The 20,253-nt window shown below is 38.0% G+C and overlaps 1 protein-coding gene across 5 annotated transcripts in view; it reads left to right on the top strand.

Moving 5' to 3' along the window:
• dock4b (dedicator of cytokinesis 4b) overlaps positions 1 to 20,253 on the top strand; it is a 76,082-nt gene that overhangs the window by 25,984 nt on the left and 29,845 nt on the right. For all 5 annotated transcript variants that reach the window (XR_006250644.1, XR_006250645.1, XM_043236830.1 and 2 more), the window contains exons 4-21: positions 153 to 208; positions 1,069 to 1,165; positions 1,383 to 1,531; positions 1,897 to 1,981; positions 4,322 to 4,473; positions 7,667 to 7,748; positions 7,831 to 7,891; positions 8,088 to 8,220; positions 9,476 to 9,564; positions 12,312 to 12,437; positions 14,464 to 14,588; positions 14,804 to 14,966; positions 16,376 to 16,482; positions 17,824 to 17,977; positions 18,118 to 18,215; positions 18,298 to 18,381; positions 18,464 to 18,564; positions 20,133 to 20,214. Coding sequence is in view for 3 of the 5 variants with exons in the window: in XM_043236830.1 (XP_043092765.1) it covers positions 153 to 208; positions 1,069 to 1,165; positions 1,383 to 1,531; positions 1,897 to 1,981; positions 4,322 to 4,473; positions 7,667 to 7,748; positions 7,831 to 7,891; positions 8,088 to 8,220; positions 9,476 to 9,564; positions 12,312 to 12,437; positions 14,464 to 14,588; positions 14,804 to 14,966; positions 16,376 to 16,482; positions 17,824 to 17,977; positions 18,118 to 18,215; positions 18,298 to 18,381; positions 18,464 to 18,564; positions 20,133 to 20,214 (1,944 nt within the window). In the remaining 2 variants the exon portion in view is untranslated. The remainder of the gene's footprint in view (positions 1 to 152; positions 209 to 1,068; positions 1,166 to 1,382; positions 1,532 to 1,896; positions 1,982 to 4,321; positions 4,474 to 7,666; positions 7,749 to 7,830; positions 7,892 to 8,087; positions 8,221 to 9,475; positions 9,565 to 12,311; positions 12,438 to 14,463; positions 14,589 to 14,803; positions 14,967 to 16,375; positions 16,483 to 17,823; positions 17,978 to 18,117; positions 18,216 to 18,297; positions 18,382 to 18,463; positions 18,565 to 20,132; positions 20,215 to 20,253) is intronic.

The raw sequence follows: 20,253 nt of genomic DNA, 5'->3' as shown, positions 1-20,253 counted from the left end.
GTTTTCAGTTCCTGAAATATCACAGCAACACGCACGGATCAAAGCCTGCATCTTGCTTTATTTCTCTCTGTTGCCTCCCTTGATTCTTAGTAGGCTTATTCATTTTTTATTTTGGTTTATTTATCTGTTTGTCTATCTGTTTCTCTTATTAGGGCATTTTCCCATGCAGCTACATCCATCTGAAGAATGCTAATATCAAGAATAAAGGGTGAGTTGAAGGAAAGAGTATTTAGTTTGGTTGTTGTGGTGTTTCACTCTTTACTGTAGTAAATCACCCCCCATGAAAACATTTACCTGGAGTTTCATTAATAATAAAAACATGTGTTTTTTGCTGGGTGTTTTTTATTCTTTTTTTTTTTTTTTTTTTTTATTCTCTTGTTATTTTAAATCAAGGTGTCACCTGCCACCTTGATCTCCCTATTTTCCTACTCGTTTGGCTAATAAATGTTATACATTTCATAATATATTCTTTATTGATTTGTAGTATTGTTATGCATTTAAACTTTGTAAGTTTTACATTTATTTTAATTTATATTAGACATACAGCATGGCATATTTTTCTTAAGTATATTATGTTATATTATATATAAAGCTGTACTGTTATTATAAATGCATTAATTAATCTAAAATGGGTAAATGCAATAAGGACATGGTAGCAATTATAAAAAACATATATATATTAAAAAATATTTAGTTATGAGTTTTTACAAAACAACCGAACAGCCCTGAATGGCAAAAACGTATACAGGTTTTAAGTGATTTAAAAAATAAATACATTTTGGCCGAACGTTATCGTACCACTTAATTGTTTTCCTTATTCCGCATCCACACAAATAAAACTGATGTACTGGATTTCGTGAAACCATGTTGTAACATTTTGCTTGTGCACACACATCTGCTGCGAGACTTCGCTTGCTGCTAAATGACTGTAGCAACGGGCGAACAGAAGGAAAGCGCTGTACATCTGCTTTCTCCTTTGATTAGCGAACAGTACAGCATCTGTGGCAGAAGCAGATGAGGTGTATCTCATATCTGTTGTGCCGTGTGCCGCCCACATTTGACTCACAGGCAGTTCGAGACGGTGGTGCCGACCGAAGACTCTGTCATTACGGAGATGACGTCCACCCTGAGGGACTGGGGCGCCATGTGGAAGCAGCTCTTTGTGGTAAATACTGTTTGGGCAAACACAGCAGTCCGCCCACAGCCAGACGCTGGCTTCGTGAACACTGGGTGCACAGACGCTGTCGGGCGGAATATATTATTTATATTTAAGCTGTTGTTGAACTGTTTGCGGATTACTTTTGCACCGAGTCATTATATTCGAGCGCTACAGCAATGCAAACCCCTTATTAAAGCTGTGTCTTCGTTTCTTCACCCCGTAGAAAAATGAAGGTGATCTGTTTCACAGACTGTGGCACGTGATGAACGAGATCTTGGACCTGAGGAGGCAGGTTTTGGTGGGTCACCTGACCCACGACCGCATGAGGGACGTCAAACAGCACATCACGGCTCGTCTGGACTGGGGCAACGAGTGAGTACGCTATCGAGCAACAAAACGTCAGAATCCAGCTCCAGATATCGCAATTGACGAAAGCACGAATTATATTGCATTCAGCAAGAAGAAATCTAAACCATTAAGATGGGCATTTTTTGTGCAATTAAGCACATTTGCATTCAAATAATTTTCTTTCTTAATATTTTTAATGTTGAAAGTCAGGATGCTTAATATTTTTGTGGCAACATACTTGCTAAAAGGCTGATGAAGAGTTCATTAAAAGCCAGATACTTACAGATTAGGTTTGATTGCGTGACTATACGTAAAGTTCTCACTTCCAAGGTACGGTGAAACATGTCGAACACAGACTAATAATGCTGTGTTGTTGGCGTCTTTCACAGGCAGCTGTGTTTGGACCTGGTACCCAGGAGGGAGTTCAGCATGGTGGACCCGGACGAAATCAGCGTCACCGAGCTCTACCGCCTGGTGCGTCCGTTTTCCTACCTGCCCACAACAACAGCATTCCTCAGTCTATCAAAAGCACCTTTCCATCCCCGATTTAGCCACTTAATCCCGCTCCGTTAAGCGCAAGAGGTCCGCTGTGAAAGGTCCCGTCAGCTCGAGTAACAGGCCTCATGGGGAAAATAACAGTAATTCTGAACCGCATAGACAAGATACGCCGCAGAAAATTGCAGCCGTCACGGATGTGGAGGTCTGGTCTCCGGCCGGAGGGTTGTTGACAGCGGGGAGTCTCTACTGTGATATAATTGAGTTATGTGAAGCATTATTTCGGCTAAACGTGACCTGAAGTCTCCCAGTACTGTGTAATGTAATGTAATAACCCTCCGCTGGCAGCCGGACTCCATTACCCTACCTCTGTGGTTTATGTGGCTCTTTTTGCCATCAGCTGCATGTGCGATGAAACGCGAGGTGGATGTTTGCAACCTGCTTATTGCTGACGGCCAAAAAAAAATCATTCGAACTCCAAAGTTATTAACAGATCTGGTTTAAACTTAGAACTGGCATTTGTGACGAAAGACCGTTGAAGCTTAAAAGGAAGTGTTTGGCAGCCGTTATTGATTTATTCGGGTTATTCTGTGCTGTGATGGACTAGTTTAGCCGGGGTTGAATAGCAGTCGTTTGGTGTGTGTGTGTTTAGACTGAGCTCATTACCTGTGACGCGTACCCAGGGTGCTGTGATGAATCGGGTCACGCAGTCGCACCACACACACTTTAATTAGTGCTCAGGATTCAGGTGTGATCCATAAATTTCAGAATTTTAAAAATACGGTGGCAGCATATTAGTTGGATTTTACAGGTTTAACTTAAATTTACTGTTAAATACCGTAATTCTATATGCAACGTAATATAATGTTAATATATCAACCTACTTAAGTACTGAAATCAAATCTGCTTTTGATATTACACTGATGTAGGTGATGCTGAGGAAGTCACAGGACAAACCAAAGGCCATCACAAGCAGCTTTAAAATAATAACACGTATAGAAGGTGCACCGTGTCGTTCATGCAAACCCTGAACCCCATCATTAAACTGAAATATGCAATAAACATTCATTTAACAGCATTAGATATAAATACAACCCTAATAAACATAACTGATAAGAAACATAGTTATTTAAAAGAAAAAAAACATCCAGTTTGAAATTTTTTTTTTTTTTTCACTTGTAAGTTTTACATTGTTTTTCATCTCTAAAAACTGTGTTTTGCCGTAACTCCATGAAATGTCTAGTGTGGTTTTTCACTGTATGTACTAGAGGGACCGTTTACCATTTAACATTTTTACACTTTGTAACCGCTAAAAGCATGGTCATTTTTTTAAAGTGAGACTGGGAGTGAGAAAACATTGCAAAGAGTTTTTAAATGCACATTTGTTTCAGTGACCGATGCAACAATTGTTGGTATGATTATTGTCCGTTTATTGTTTTTTAGTTTTTTACATTTCTCTTGGAGCTGGGGTAGAGAGTTTGGAAACATAGTAAAAAAATTGAAAAATTGGTCCACCATAGCATTTACTTATGAATAATGCTACAACAAGAATAGCAAAGTTAATGTAGTATTATTCATATACGACTAATATTATCTTTATTTATCTAATGTTAGAAATAAACTGAAATATCATTATAATCATCTGTCATCCGTAGGCCTACATAGGCTATTCATTTTAGTAATGTTTATAAAAATTGATGATTTTTGAGAAAATGATGTGTATTATTTTGGTTTGTGCTGTATACATTCAGGAGAACACAAACGTCTTGAGAAAGCTGCCCTTTGACTTTTATTAATAAAAGTAGCCTCAGTGCTCCTTGTCTCTAAGCACGCGTTTTAAGCTGGTGCACCTCTAGTGCAACTTAGTTTTTTTCATGATCACACGTCATTGTCTTCACGCAGAGACGTGTGATCAGAATGTGGAGCGCTTCAACGAATCCACACATCTAATGGACGACGAGTGCGTTTGTTACACAACAACGGTGTAAATGTGCACTTAAAAGAAGCATGCGTGCGCGCGCGCATTTGACATTGCACTCGCCGGTGTCATTGCAAAGAAAGGAGCATATTAACCGAAACTAATTAGATTTGGCTGCTGTAAAGGAGTCGTGCTGTGAACATAGAGCAATGTGGAATATCTAGTGCATTTCTGAAGATGTAATACACAGCTTTTCCTGCTTTTCTTGGTGTTAAAAGAAGAGAATCACGATGCAAAGTTAGATCTTTACGTGCATTGTGTTACCGGGTCGCTTTTATGCTTTGCTTTATTGAAAAATGCACGCGTCGCGTGTAACGATCTGTACGTGTTTGGATGGACAGATGGAGAATCGGCACAGAAAGAAGGAAACTCCGACGCCTGTCAGCACACATCACCTGTTTGTCCACCTGAAGAGTCTGATGAGCTCAAACCTGGGTGAAGAGCTGGAGGTCTTCTTCTTCATCTACGACAGTCGAGAGAGCAGACCGCTCAGGTGAGCATTCAACAAATGAGTTCGGACGTACACTGTGCAAATGTGTAGGGTCTGTAAGATTGTCGAAATTATGACTTTTTTTTTTTTCAACAAGGCTGCATTTATTTGATAAGTAGTAATATTAGAAAAGTAGTAAAATATCAATTCATTTTAAACTAGCTCATCTGTGTGAATTTTATGCAATCTCGAGTTTGTTCATCCAATTAGGACTTTTGCTTCTTTTTTATCTCACAATTCTGCATTTATTTGTCGATTCTGAATTCTATAAACTCCATAAAATGTCTACATTTCATTTATTTATTAGTTTATTTATTTATTTATGATCCTGTGGCCTAAACAAGCTTTCAAAGCGATATTACAAAAAAAAAAAGGTCTTCCTTTTGTGGAAAAAGGTCCTATTTGTATCCAGGATGTGCTTGTCAATCATAACCTCATTACATGTACTTCCTCCTGTGTTTGTTCCTGGCCACTGCCAGACAGATGAAAAACAAATAAACAGTTTTCATCAGGGGATACACACCTGCAGATTGAGGCTGTGAGAGCGTGTGTGTGTGTGTGTGTGTGTGTGTGTGTGTGTGTGTGTACCTGTTTATCTCATCTAATGGTTAATTACAGACTGTAACCGTCTCAGCAGCTGCTCGCTGGCGCTTGCTCACATTGTCTCTGTGTTTTCCCTCTCTTCATTGATTGGAGTTTTTCCCCTCAGTCCCAGTCCGTAGTCTTGAAGGAGAATATTAATGTGGCTCTGATCCATCACCGATTCCCTACCTTCCTAGCTGGCTGGTTTCCAGTTAATTATTTGTCTTTTTTGTTTCTATATGGAATAGTGGCTGCCGCTTCTGTCAGACTCGCCTGCGGCTTCAAATCTGCTCAATGTCCGTCCTGACATCTCCTGTGGATTGAATCTCACCGATTATCACTAGGGCTGCATCCAAATGCGAAAATTTTACACTAAATGTATTTAATGTGTTGTTACAAATAATACTGCACATTTACAATACCACATATTTATTGATTTTGGATTGAACATCTACATTGAGGCATTTAACATTTATATTTGTTGTTGCCTACTAGCATTGCTTATTTATTGCATATTTCAATTTTACTTTTATTTGGCTGTTATTTAGCATCTTGTTATATTAACTTTCTTAAATGATGACTTTTAAGTTAGTATTCTTATAATAATTTGTATTTTTAATGTATTATAATTTATTATAAATTATATTTGTATCATAATATATTCATTTTTATGTACAATTTTATTATTAGAAATAATAAGTTTAGAAAAATAAACAAAATTCTAATTTAGTACCAATTCTTATTTTAATTTAATTTATTTTTATGATTTCATTTTATTAGTTTTTTAGGTATATTTGTATTGTATTATTTTAATGTTTTTTATATACAATTATTATTTGTTATTTTTAAATAAATAATTTTTATTTTTATTTTTTATATTTTATTTTATTATAATTTCTTATGAAGTATATTTGTATGATATTCTATTCATGTATTTAATATAATGTTGTATTAAAATTTTTATAAGTATGTAAATTGTTTGCTAAATCCCAAACTAAAAGTAGATTTTTGTTTTAGTTTAGTTTTAACGCACCATTTTTTGGCTGGAGTGATTCAGCATCAGTCCTGGTGTTAGGCAGCTCATGTTACCAGTTTAACCCATTTCGTCTAGCAGCAAAAAAGCCAATGATGCTATTTGTACTCATTTTTCTTTAGACCGTCCGAGCGCTGTGATCAAAAGCCTCTTGTGTCAGCGTGCGAAGCATGCGTGAAAGCGTCTATCTGTGTTTCACTTCATTTCTGCCACAGGATGTGTATAAAGTGCTGATTGACAGCCTTCTGGGTAACTGCTCCCCCTCGGTTCCCACGGGAGCGTTTTGTGGCACGGTTAATATATCCACTTAGACATACAGGGATCACTTTTCCGGCCGCGTCGATTTATCCGAAGGGAGACGGGGGCTCGTATCGTGTCCCATTTGAACTTGCCATGTTACAATCCCTGGCATCAAGGGAGGAAATATCAAATTCAGGGGTGAAAGGGAAAGAAAGCCGCCTGTCTGTGTGTTATGGAAATGCTGGCGCGATATCTGCCGATAGCAATATCCCAGTGTCCACAGACGCCTCTTCAGAAAGCCATCACAGCCCCGCAGCTGCGTGTCAAAGGCCAAAACAGTCTTTGTGCTCCTGCCTCTGGTGATGGGACGCGGGGACCGCAACAATGCTCAGTTAATTACATGGTTTGTGTGAAGGGCCGGTTTAATACAAGTCCGCGCATAAATGTGTGCGTAGAGCCGATTGGACTCGCAAGTTTTGCTCGATTTCGATTGCTGGCCATTGTTCCTGTTGGGGTCGGTTTATAGAGCCACTCGTCTTTTTATCACGGAGCTGTGAAAGTCATGTAAGTGGATTATGGTGGAGTTTGGTGGGTGAAGAACGTGAGGGCATGTCCCGTTGACTGCTCGTGTTTTACGTGTACATTTCTAGAATTAGCAGGATGCATATATTGAAAAATACACACACAGCTTACTAAAAAAGCGCTGTGGTACCTGTCCAAAAAACAGGGTTTGACTGTCATGGTGTCGCAGTCTTTTGTTTTGGGGTTTTTTTTCTCTCAGTTTTGTGTGTGTGTGTCTGTGTGTGTGTGTCTGTGTGTGTGTGTGTGTGTGTGTATTTGATAATTTGATTAGATTGTGATTTTACAAAACATGAAAATGACAATGGTACATGCACATAAGCATGTTATTGCTGCGATTTATCTGTGCCAAATTTAGTTTTGTACAAAATCTGACAAAAAATGGTAATAACAAATGATCAAAAAAACATATTATTGTTGCACATGTCCAGAAACACGTTAGTACTGTAGTCTATATAAAAACTTCATTCGACGTGTTAATGTTCTAAAATATTTTATTTGATTTTGTTATTTAGTCACTTTAGTTTTAATAGCATGCTTTACTCAACAAATTCTTCGTTTCTTGGCGGTTGTGATAAACCGTTTTATGTATGAGATTTCGCTCGCTAAATGTTTTATTAGGCGAAGTGAATTTAACAGCATGCGGTATTTAGTCCTCACAGGCTTTAAAAATGCTTATAAGATTGCTTGAGAGCTCTGTGCAAAATAAACTCATTGTATGAACTGAAAGCATTTGTCTTGTTCCCTCTCTTTGTTTTGCAGTGAAAGGTTCTTTGTTAAACTCAATAAAAACGGTCTGCCAAAGTTTCCAGAGAAGAGCGAAAGACAATGCACACTTTTTGTGGTGAGTGTCGAGACGAAATCTCCACCAGAGTCGCCGTGCGGAGCAATCCGTGCTGATTAACTGTCGCTGCTGTTTTATTCAGGATCTGGGCAGCGGTGACCTGAGGAAAGACGTGTATATTGTGGTACACATCATTAGGATTGGTAAAAGACCATGTTTCTGCACTGAATAATTACGATTGCAAAAGAGCCTCCAGGCGTGTGACGGGCACTGATTGTTTTGTGTGTGTGTGTGTGTGTGTGTGTGTGTGTGTGTGTGTGTGTGTGTGTGTGTGTGTGTGTGTGTGTGTGTGTGTGTGTGTGTGTGTGTGTGTGTGTGTGTGTGTGTGTGCGCGCGCAGGGAGGATGGGTGCAGGAGAGAAGAAGAACACGTGTAATGTACAGTACAGACGTCCGTTCGGCTGCGCTGTGGTCAGCATCGCTGATCTTCTCACTGCTGACTCCAAAGATGACCACCTGCTGAAGGTCTACGCGTAAGTGACCCTCCACACACACACGCGTTCGTTTTGTGAATTGTGGGGACATTCCTTAGGCGTAAAGGTGTTTTTGCTGTACAAACTGCACGCGCTGTTGTCCTACACCAACCTTTCACCTAAATTTACGTCTTACAGGAAATTGCATCAATTTTTAGATTTCCAAAAAAACATTTATGAACATTTTGGGGACATGAGGTAATGTCCTCATAAGTCACCTTCTCTTTGTAATACCTGTGGCACACCCATGTAGTTATAAAAATGTATGTCCTCATATGTCATAAACGGACTCACACACACACACACACACACACACGCAGAAACACAAACACACTACAGACAAAATATGACCATGAGAATAGTTTTGGATGATGACAATGCAAAAAAATTTACTGTACTGAACAAACCATACATTTTATTAATTTAATTTCAAACAGTCAGCCAGTCAGGGCCTTTTTTCTAATTCAGATAGCTTAACAATTTAAATAAACTATTAACATGAATATTCTGAGGGTTTGGACACAGAACATTGTATGCACATTTTTCTTCATACGTAAAAATATATCTCCTCTTCAATATGACTAAATCTTTTAAATATTTTGTAAAATATTTTACCCAGAATGTGCCATGAAAACTATTTGATTATATAACATACCGTGAAACACATGAATGAATGAATGAATGAATGAATGAATTAATTAATAATTAATTAATTAATAAACAAATAAATGTTTAAAAATTTTAATTATAATTAATAATAAGAGATTTAAACAAGAAAACCTTTAAAAACGTTCTGTATTCTTTTAATTTTACACTTTTTACTTTACTTTTTTTTAAATGACAAAAATTGTTTGTATCTTTTAAAAAAATATTACATTTTCTTATTCAAATTTATGTTTAGTAACATTTTGTTTTGGGTAACACTTGTCACTAACTGAAAGCTAATTTGGCATTGACCTTTATTTTTATAGCTTATTTTCTTTTCTCAACAATCAAATTTGATGTATTTTTACTTTATTTTTGTATGCAATAAAGTATAATGCTGTTAATGTTAAGAGCTAATAGGAATCTGTAATATTGTGGCCTACTTTGCACCGGACGGCAGACAGATGCGTTTGGCCCCGGATCTCCTCTTCGCTCACACATTATCAGCTGGCTCGTGGCCAGTCCTTCAGGCTGTTAATATGATTGTGTGTCCCTGTGATTGAATCCAGCTCTCTGATTGTCCTCGTTTTGTTTTGTTCTTCGTTCGCAGCTGCAACACAGAGAGCGACTGGAGTCAGATTCACGACAACATCATTAAGAAAGTCAACTCCAGATATAACCTCTCAGGATCCAACACAGGTAATCGTCACAACCCTGAGATTAATCCAAGTCAGCATCTGTACATATCAGCATCTGTTTTAACATCCAGCAGCTCAGTTACACTTAAAGAGGTTAGCCAATCATTTAAGAGGTCATTTGCATATATTCTTAAAGCTACAGTAACAGCCTTTTTTTATGCAGTGGCCGAAAAATGGTCACGAAAGGCCCAATTAAGACGCATGAAACTTTGATAAAACATTATAAGTGGACTTCAGGGACAGTAAAACCTTCAAAAGTGTATATAAAACACCCCCGTTTTCAGCATAATGCTTGTGTATGAGGTTCGCCAGCAGCGCTAGCTGGCAGTGGTATAAAGATGCTCGGCTCTCCCAGAAACCTCATTTGCATGATGACTCGAAGTTAATAATTTTAGATCTGAAGAAGCATGAAAAGACCCTCAGGGTGGCTTATCCAAACAGCTACACATGATAATAAATTTCATTTCGGCAGGAGGATGAATAAAAAGATACGCACATAAAGAAGCACAAGCATCCAGATGGTAGATTTGCAGCTTTTTTTTGCAATTTTTGAGTTTTCTGTGAAGAGCTGGTTATTGTGCGCAGCACCTCCACATCCGTTGTTGAATAATCACATCGCAAAAGCAGGGGAATACATTAATTACGACTCATAGTCAATTATTCACCAAACAATGAACGGTAATGCTCACAAAAGCTGCATCTTGCTACATTTCGGCAAACGAAGATATGATTTCTGCTAATGTATAAAATTATTCAATGCAGGTTTGTTAAACGCCTGCTCATGCAGTGGAAACGAGATCACATCCCCGCTGTGATACACAGTCATCAGCCGTGACGTTTCTATTAGATTAATCTCCACCACATCAGTTACGCTGAGCAGAAGAAAGAAACGGCTTTATCAGGACCTTATTAAACATTATGATAATGATTATGATAATGGGCTGAAAATAAATGAACTGTACTTGGACTGTAATTATAGAGCAATGTCATGTTAGAGAGCGCTGCATATGTGCAGTAAAATTTAGTTCATTTAGAGCAAATTGAATTAATGTTATTTTATTTTATTTCAAATGTTGTTGTTATTATTGGAGAACATATGATGGGGCCTAAAAAATGTATTTGGCTTATTTCTAATTTATTTTCCTGTATTTAAACCTAATTTTATTTGATTAACATTAAAATGGTATCTTAATTGGAGTCAATGGTTTAAGGGTGTGTATGTTAAAGTGTTTACACTTTAAACTAAATTTAAATTACATTTATAAAACATTTTATTAACTTTTTAAATGAAAATGTTGCCTTAATTGAAGACTATCCTAAAGCATGTCAAAATATTTTTATTTTTTTATTTTATTTTATTTTATTTTATTTTTTCATTTTATTTTATTTTATTTTATTTTATTCTATTTTATTTTATTTTATTTTATTTTAAATGACACTTTAATCGGAGCCAATCCTAAAGGAGCAAATCCTTCACATTTTATTTGAATATATTTATTTTATGCAAATTTAATTTTATTAACTTTTTAAATACAGCTTTTGCCTTAATTGGAGACAATCCTAAAGCAGTTTAATTTAATTAAAAGTTTAATTTAATTTAATTTAATTTGTACTTTAATTAGTTTTTGCGTTAGTATTTTTTTTTTTTTTATATTACAAATTGCCTTGATTTTATACTTTTATACCTAGATATGCATAAATGCATGTTACTTATACGGCGACTTAAATATCACATGCATTAAGCGTTCATATCATTTGCGTTCAACATCATTGTCTCCTAACTGCTGAGAAGTCAATTAACGCTGGTAACGTAACATTTCTATTTGGGTGGTTTTCGATTGGCTCAGTTCCCACGTGTACGCTCTGAATCTGTCCGTGTGATTAATGGAGATGTTGTGCGAGCTCAGTAATTGAATCATTCTCCAACAGTACTTCTCTGACCCCGCACCATCAAACAGCGATTATACAACATAAAGCCGTTGCCATTGAGTATGTGCCAGATGAGGTTTATGATCAACCTCGGTGCTGCTTCAGAACATCGTTGAGAGAACCTAATGCATGTTTGCTTAATCGTTTTACAGCCATGCACCTATGGCCTATTGGATTGTTTTCCATCCTAAGCCACACACTTTTCCAGAGCTCAGCGAAACTCAAACCTGACTGCTCGAAAAGAAAACCTTCATTTCATTCAATGTCATTTTTCATTTCAAGTAATCAAACTGCTTTCAAAAGTTTTAGTGGTCTGTAGGGCGACGATTTCCTGTAAAATTGCAGATGGTACCTGGCATAGATCATCATTTTCACGGGGTTAGAAATTTGACATGACGAATTCTTGGCTGAAGATGTGTTTCCGGTACGTCACATCACTTTCGCATCAGTATATGTGAATATTCATTACCATGAAGCGCCGTTTATCCAAACGCAAACCACTCGGATATTAACCAGAAACACTGCCAAAACTCTTCTGGACAGAATACAATTAGGCAAAATTGACATTTATCACAACCTCTCCAAACAAGCGAGTCGAGCGTGGGAGGATTCTAATGAATATGCATGCGCTCTCCAATGAATACCTGTGAATATTCATCATGTGCAGGTGCAAAGTTTTCTCGGTGTCGGTCTGTTGGGTAAAGATCCATTCATTAAGTGATTGATTCAAGAAAGCTGCGAATAATCATTTGTAATTAGCTCGTATTATGCTGCGTTTGTTTCAAAATGAATATGAGTTTGGGTGTGTGTTCAATCCAGGTCTGGCGGTGGCTCTTCAGTTGCTGCACGGCGACATCGAGCAGCTCCGGAGAGAATACATGGTGCTCTTCACCAGAGGAGTGTCCATTACCAAAAAACTGGGCTTCTCTGACGTCATCATGCCAGGTGAAAATCATTTTTGCTCAGAATTGTGCTTATGTACACGATGTCTAGAGGTTTTAATTTGTTTTATTTTTAATAACGTCAACTCCTGACAGTTCACCAAGGCTGCGTTGATTTGATTAAAAATACAGTAATAATGTGAAATATTATTACAGTTTTAAATACCTGTTTACTGTTTGAATGGATATGAAGATGAAATTTATTTCTTTGATGCAAAGTCTTTTTTTTAGCACCTTTACTCAGTCTTCAGTGTCACATGATCCTTTAGAAACTTTTCTAATATGCCAAATGATAGTGTTATAGCATTTGTTTATCCTTGTTCAATAAATATAATGTATTATTATTATTATTATTATTATTATTTAAATACAGTTTCACTTACTTCAGAATAGTAGTATTACATTGAGAAAGAAAATGGCATATTAAGCTGAGCTTACTTTCTCTGTAATATGACTTATGTATACATTTGATTATTAGCATATAGTCTGGTCCACTAAATAAATTGGCAAGCTATCTATATTAAACATCAACAGTGCACAAAATGCATTAAAAAAAATTTAATTGTGAAAATATGTTTATATATTCTGTAATATCCAAGCATGTGCAAGAAAATAATGTAGATATTTATTTGAAATTTCAGTTTATTCCCAACAAAACGTTTGATGCTATGTAATTTAGCCTCACTCTTCTCTGATCTTCTTTAAATAAATGCAGTGTAAAATGCAGTGTAGCTTAACCCCCATACAAGCCAGCCAATCAGACTTGAACTTTGCAAGTTCGAGAAGCTCTTGCCATTTTTGTGTGCGACATTCATCAGGCAGTCTGCGTGCGTCTGAGACTATTTTTTCCCCTCCGTCTTTCCATTACTGACCCAGATGTTTTGGTTGCACAAGCAGCCTGTCTTCTTGCCTCCTGGATGAATGTGCCGTCACTGGCAGTAACCGTGCCTTATGGCTGCCATTTATTATTAGTTCTTTGCTGTAGGCTGATCTTCTCTTCTTTCTCAGTGTGTGTTCACATATAGTCCAGTTTCCATCTTCCAGGAAACTCACTTTGATTTTTTTTTTTTTTTTTTTGGTCTTATTGTTGCTACAGCAACTGTTATATGGCTGCTAGTTGGCATGACTACTGGTTTGAATTTGGGTCTTGAAATAGGGCTGCACACACATACAGGAGCCCACACTTCCTCTGCTCTGTGTCACAAGTTCTCCGTCCCCTTCATTTGCATGCTTTAAAAATGTGACTTGCGCCTCGCAGTGCATTTTAAAACCGTGCTTTGGAGAAATAGCGTGCAACTGCGCGTGCATCTGCCTATATTTTTTGTCAGGGAACTGACCTATGGTTGTTTTCTCAGCATGAGCATCCTCAGCATCGTATAAATGTGGTTGCAGTGAACCATTACCTATTTTTGGCCGTGGCATTTGCATTTGCACCAATGTGAAAATGTGCATGAGGGGGGACCTTAAAAATTGCAAGGTGTGAACGTGAAAATACACTTCCTGTGCGATAGAGAATGTGTTCGTTTGTTAGCGGCCTTACTCGTGAGTCAAAGGATGCACCTGCTGAGGACATTTGGGAGAGATGAGCTTTGTGCTCCTCTGTCATTATAGTGATAAAACTGAAGTGTTGCTATATCTGAAGTGTGTAGTATGAACCCTGTTGAGCTTGTTGAGAAGAGATGTGCTTTTGCGTTTCTGTTCAATCGGTGTGAAGTGCCTTTTCATTCAAGAATCAATTTGACTTTCAGAAACATGAGAAAATGCTTGAGTCTTACTGGTCTGCGGGTTTTTCTGCTGAGCAAACAGCATAGAAATCAATGTACATGGTAAAAAGTCGTTTGATTTTTTTTTTTTTTTTTTTTTTTTCTCACTGTCTGTGTAGAGGCATCCATTGGGACTCATGGTTTCATTTTAAAATCCATGCTGAAAATGCACTCTTGGTGCAAATCTTGATAAGGGTTCTGGATTACAAACTGTCTCCCAGTTTTTTGTTAAATTTCGATTTTTTCACATATGTTGTTCTCTTAAAGGTGAGATGAGAAACGATCTCTACATAACGCTGGAGAAGGGCGAGTTCGAGAAGGGAGGGAAGAGCGTGGCGAGGAACGTAGAGGTCACCGTCTACGCGCTGGACGCCGATGGACAGATCCTCAAGGTTTTTTTAACTCGTCCCTTGCTTTCTCACGAGTACAGACAGTGCCACTGTCCTAATATGAAACGCCATTAAAGATCACTTCCTCAGTGTCATTTAAATCTGGCTTAGCTTTCACAGTCACGGCTGACAAACAGCCATCGAGGCGGAGCGGTGAGAGGTTTGCGGTTTTCCGTGCCCTCTCGCGCTCAGTCTCTGTCGACTGCGTCTCTCTGCAGGGGTTTGTGGCCGTGGGCTCGGGCGAGCCAGGCGGAGACGAGTATCACACCTTCGTGCTTTACCACAACAACAGCCCGCGCTGGGCGGAGTTAATCAAGCTGCCCATCCCTGTCGACATGTTCCGGGGCTCTCACGTCCGTTTCGAGTTCCGCCACTGTTCCAGTAAGTCAGACGAAGACGAAAACAAACATTTGTTCTTTTTCTTCCTCCCTTCAGGAAGCATTTCATATTCGCATAAGGCTGAGGCACGGCAGTGTTTCCCACACTTAATATATGCGGAGTTCGAGAGAGGAAGTTAAATTGGCTGAATTTCAAATGAGTGTTGAGAGTGCAGGAGATGTATCAGTGAACCGTGTGAGTCAGAGCATCACTAATGGCCACTTAAGTTTAATCCAGACGTGGAGATCACCGAGGGGTATTTTTGTTATGCAAATAATTTTTTTGTTAAGCATATGTGCTTAGTTCAGTGCTGTACTCAAATCATCCGAAGGATGCCATTCATTGATATGTTGACCGATAATAATGTCAGTATTGGTTTATGCTAGTTTTCGGTGCTGTTTCAGGGTTGAAAATCTAGGTTTTCATTCATAATGATGCTGAGAGAAATGATTGATTCATGCGGCTTTGGTTTTATGCAGATTAAAAAGACACATTGATGTCACCGACCATGTGAAGCCTATTTTTATTTTTATATTATTTAATAGTTGACACTTGAACGTGTGAGACATTTGGCTTTTTTTTTTGTGAGCCTCTGTACGCTTCATGACTCAAAGAGAAGAATAAATCCAAAGGTTTGGGTTAAAGCAAGATAAAAAAAAAACTGAATTAATGTAAGAACGTAATAAAACATTATTTACAAAGTTTAAATACAACAATAATGTTAAATATGATTTTATATTTATTTATATAGTATAATTGTAATAAATTATACATACTTTAATTTAAGTGCAATAAAATTTGATATGCTTCCTTTCTTTCATTCTTTTATATATTCTAATACGTACGAGTCGGAATAAGCATGTTGTTTGAATTTTTATTTTTACACAAATATCGTGTTACATTGCATGACAGTCTAACATTTATTTCAAACTAAGTTTGGTATTGTATTCTCCAAAAACTTCATAGAAGACACTTGACTTGACTTACATTTAAAGTGCTTTCTAAGGGCATCTTTGGATGCGGACACCTTCTTAACAGTAAACATACATGTATAATGTGAACAAAAATGTTTATTTTGGATGTCATTAATCGTGATTAATCATTTTATAACACTAATGTATAGTTGCACATTGCCCATTCTTTCTTCCTCAGAACTACGAAAAGATTGGGTAATGTAGTCATTAAGGAATATGTTCATTTAATCATTAGATTTAGATGACTGGTTTACCTATGTAAAGAGCACTGTATTGATCATTAACTGTATGGCTGTGACTATTTTCCCCTTTTAAGAGTCACAGACATGTATTGGCCTATAGCTCCAGAGGTGTTTAGTTCCATCATAAAAACTGTTTTCTTGTTAAGGAGTATTAAATGGATTTGGCTTTTAATATACAGCGTGTTGTGTTCTCCAGCAAAAGACAAGGGGGAAAAGAAGCTGTTCGGCTTCTCATTCGTTCCTCTAATGCAGGAAGACGGGCGGACTCTTCCCGACGGCACCCACGAGCTCATCGTTCATAAGGTAGAGCTGTCAAAATGTCTCGTTGGCTTTTCTGCAACAAAAGCGATTTAAGAGCAACTGTATGTCAAATGACAAATTGTCCTGGCTGACACTTATTTCATTCCGCGCGCTCCTTTTTTGCCTCGAAAGGGCCTGGATTCAAAAAGTGGCTTCTCATTAAAAAGAGTAAGAGTTAAATAACCGTGTCGGAAAACACATCCCTGCGGCACACCCAATTTAACAGCGAGCTTCGGGCACAGCTCTGGTAATTGCAGACTGTGGAAGTGTTTGTGGATTTAACAGGCTTAAAAGAGGTCACAAACACACATGCACAGACACAGAGAGCTGCTGTTATTTGTGTCGTGTTGTGCTGTCACTCCTCACACTCCTCATTTAAGAATCTTCTGCTGAACAAATAAAAGATGATGATTTCCAAACGACCCATTTTTGCAGCTTAATCGCGTCCATAAAGCCTTCATCCCAAAATTAAAATGGAGTTTTCCACACGTCCCATTTAAATCTAACCACGTACAGCCTATAAAATAACTTGCGTTAGTGTATAAGAGTCGATATGTGTAGCCTCGGGAAGGCTTAGCCCATGAACAGACACAGTATGATGCCACGAGCTTCTCGTGGCCTATTTACGCGCACTGAAATAGGGCGGTTTGCCCCAGCGTTTACACACAAGTTTCGACGTAACGCGCTAGAGATCAGTGAATCCTGTAATGCCGCGCTGAGCTGTGTCACTGCTCATGTACGACAGCAGTTCTGCTGACCTCTCACAGTTTGTGTTGCAGTTTGAGCAAGATAAATGATAAAAAAAAAAAAGAAAAGAGAGTCAGCTGTTTGCTTTTCTGGTGGAGGCGATAGAACTGCTGACTGAATGTGGAGCGATTGCATGCTGCTAATTAAAGCAATAGTTCGGCCCAAAATAAAACTAATCTGTCATCATTGTACTTGGCTTTGCTACAATCCCATATGACTTTGTGCTTTCTGTGGAACATAAAAGATGTTGTTTTCCAGGGGAAGCTTGTGTGTGTGTGTGTGTGTGTGTGTGTATGCATATGTATGCATGAATGTATTTAATATGTGTATAAGCTCAGGAAACCTTTGCAGGCGTTTTGAGTTAATTAGCTAATTGGCACGTCACCATATTCTAATTTGTTGAGATTGAGTGAATTGGTGGGTTTTTGTTAAATGTGACCCAAAATCATCACAATTAAAAGAGTCAAAGACTTAAACTACTTCAGTCTGCGTGCACTGAATTAATTTAATACACGAGTTTGTTCAAATAAGTATGTCGCATTTATTAAAAAATAGGATTAAATGGTTAACAGGATTTTGGTCTCGAATGTTTTCCAGTGTGAGGAGAACGCTAACCTGCAAGAATGCGCTCGCTACCTCAAGCTGCCCTTCTCAAAATCAAATCTGCCCGGCAACAACCAAACTATGAAAGGCACTAAGGAATCCCTATGGATCACATCATTCCTCTGCTCTACCAAACTCACTCAGAACGGTACTTGTGTGTCTCTTTGTACAGTGTGTGATAGGCCAAAAGTTCCTGGTTAGTAGTTTTCTTTCACAGAAACATGGGAACATTTGGGTATCTGGCATGAAGTTTCACACACTGATTGCTTATTGGCCCGTTTCGTGCAGGTGACATGCTGGACTTACTGAAGTGGAGAGCCCACCCGGAGAGAATCAGTGACAGCCTGTCTAAACTCAAAGAGATCGATGGCTCAGAAATAGTTAAGGTCAGCAGCCCTCGCTTAATGAACCTGTCAATCTTTCCCCTGATTGGTGCGTGTTTGCTAATAGTCAAATATCTCCAATCAGTTTCTGCAAGATACACTGGACACACTTTTCGGCATTTTGGATGAGAGTTCACAAAGATATGCACTCAAGGTGTTTGATTGTCTGGTAAGTACAGACCCTCTTTCGTCGCACAAGCGGAGACCAATAAAATTGCATGTTGCTTACAGTGCGTTATTTTGTTTTTCAGGTGCACATTATAAACTTGCTCCAGGACAGCAAGTTCCAGCATTTTAAACCAGTCATGGACACCTACATCGAAAGCCACTTTGCAGGAGCCCTGTCATACAGGTACACCGTAAATCAGAAACTCTGGACTCGATCCATTGATTTGAGACGTAACTTGTGCTTGTTTCGTGAATGTTAATGCCACTTGTGTTGAGGTTTCGTTATATAATGTGTGATATTTGCATTGAATTCGGCTAAAGGGCCTTAATACTTTGCGGGGTCACTGCGTAGTTTGTTCTCGTTCCTGGACGTTTGTTCGCAGCTCTCTCGAAGCGCTGATTCCTCACTCGAATAGCACTTGATTTCGCGTGTTTGTTCATCTGGGTCAGAGATCAGCCCACATTACAGCCTACACGGTTGTCGAATGTGCACGTTACGCAACCAATTACGTTAAAAACTGGACGGAATCAAACCGACAGCTTTAAGATCACTGGAAAAACGAGAACGAGCGCACAGAATGTATCTGCAGTAAGTTAATTTTGTTTTCAGGCTGAAAAGCCACGACAGTCCAGTTTCGTGGGGTGTTTAGACGCATCTTTTTATTTCTAGTTATTCTTGCTCACTCGTGTGAATAGATTGCGTCATGCTCTTTCGTTTAAAGTCTCTTCCGTTTTGACTTTCGGTTCTCCTTTTGTTGAGATTTTTAGCCTCTTAAAAACCCAGTAACTGCATGCTTGCTGAGCTTTGGAAGAACTTGCCACTCGTACTTCACTCGCTCTGGTGTGAAGGACGTCACTTTCTTTCAAACTTCTCGCTGCAATGCTAGGAAATCACAGTCAAGACGCCAGGGATCCCACCATATGATGCTATTGCAATGCTTCTTTTTATGTGTTGCAATACATGAGCTTTTACGATACTCTGTGATTAAGAAGTCTTATTTTTCTGCAGTATCACGGCTTCACTTCAAATCGCATTTTAGATTTTCTATTGATGATTTGAAATTCAGAATAAAGACGTGCTCGATTAGAATGCTAATGGTTTGGGAAGAAGACATGAAAACTTGATTGATGCACATGGCTTAGTGGTTACATCGGGCTCCTACAGACAGTCAAGTTTGAATCTGGGTTGCAATATTTGCGTGTTACAACACCCTGCATCCGTTTCTGATCACTTTCTCTCTCCTATCCTAAAAACATCCAGTTATTAAGCTATAGACATAGTACTACTCATAATAAACTACAAATATATTGTTTTGCAAATTTTGAAAAATATGTATTTTTTGGGTTTAGTACGCTACAAACATATTGTTAATTCACCAGTTTGCCAATATTTGGTTATCGATTTATTTATTTAACATAATTTAATTGTTGCTTCAGTATATTTATTTATTTATTAAATATTGCATTAAATCAAATCAAATGTAATTAAATTGTGGCTTTAGTACTCTGCAAATATATTTTTGATTTGCCAATATTCAGTCATATTTATTCAATTGAGAGCTCAGAGCCAACATATTGTTAATTTGATCATATTTAATAGTTATAATAATAATAATACTTATTCTTATTATTACTAAATTGTACCCCAATAGCATAAATGGTACTCTACATTTTTTTTTCTACAATTCTACTAAACCAATATAATGTAGATTTTCAGTTTTCTGTATTGTTGTGTGATGGTGTCTCTGGCAGGGATCTGATCAAGGTGCTAAAGTGGTACGTCGATCGTATTATTGAAGCAGATCGTCAGGAACACATCCAACAGGTGCTGAAGGTGAGGCGTCTTTTCTCACTCTCTTAAATCATTCTGCTC

This window comes from Puntigrus tetrazona, chromosome 4 (genome assembly GCF_018831695.1).
Source record: "Puntigrus tetrazona isolate hp1 chromosome 4, ASM1883169v1, whole genome shotgun sequence".
Classification (NCBI taxonomy): Eukaryota; Metazoa; Chordata; class Actinopteri; order Cypriniformes; family Cyprinidae; genus Puntigrus; species Puntigrus tetrazona.
The sequence above is the reverse complement of the archived record's forward strand: the minus strand, read 5'-3'. Positions and strand labels throughout refer to the sequence as shown.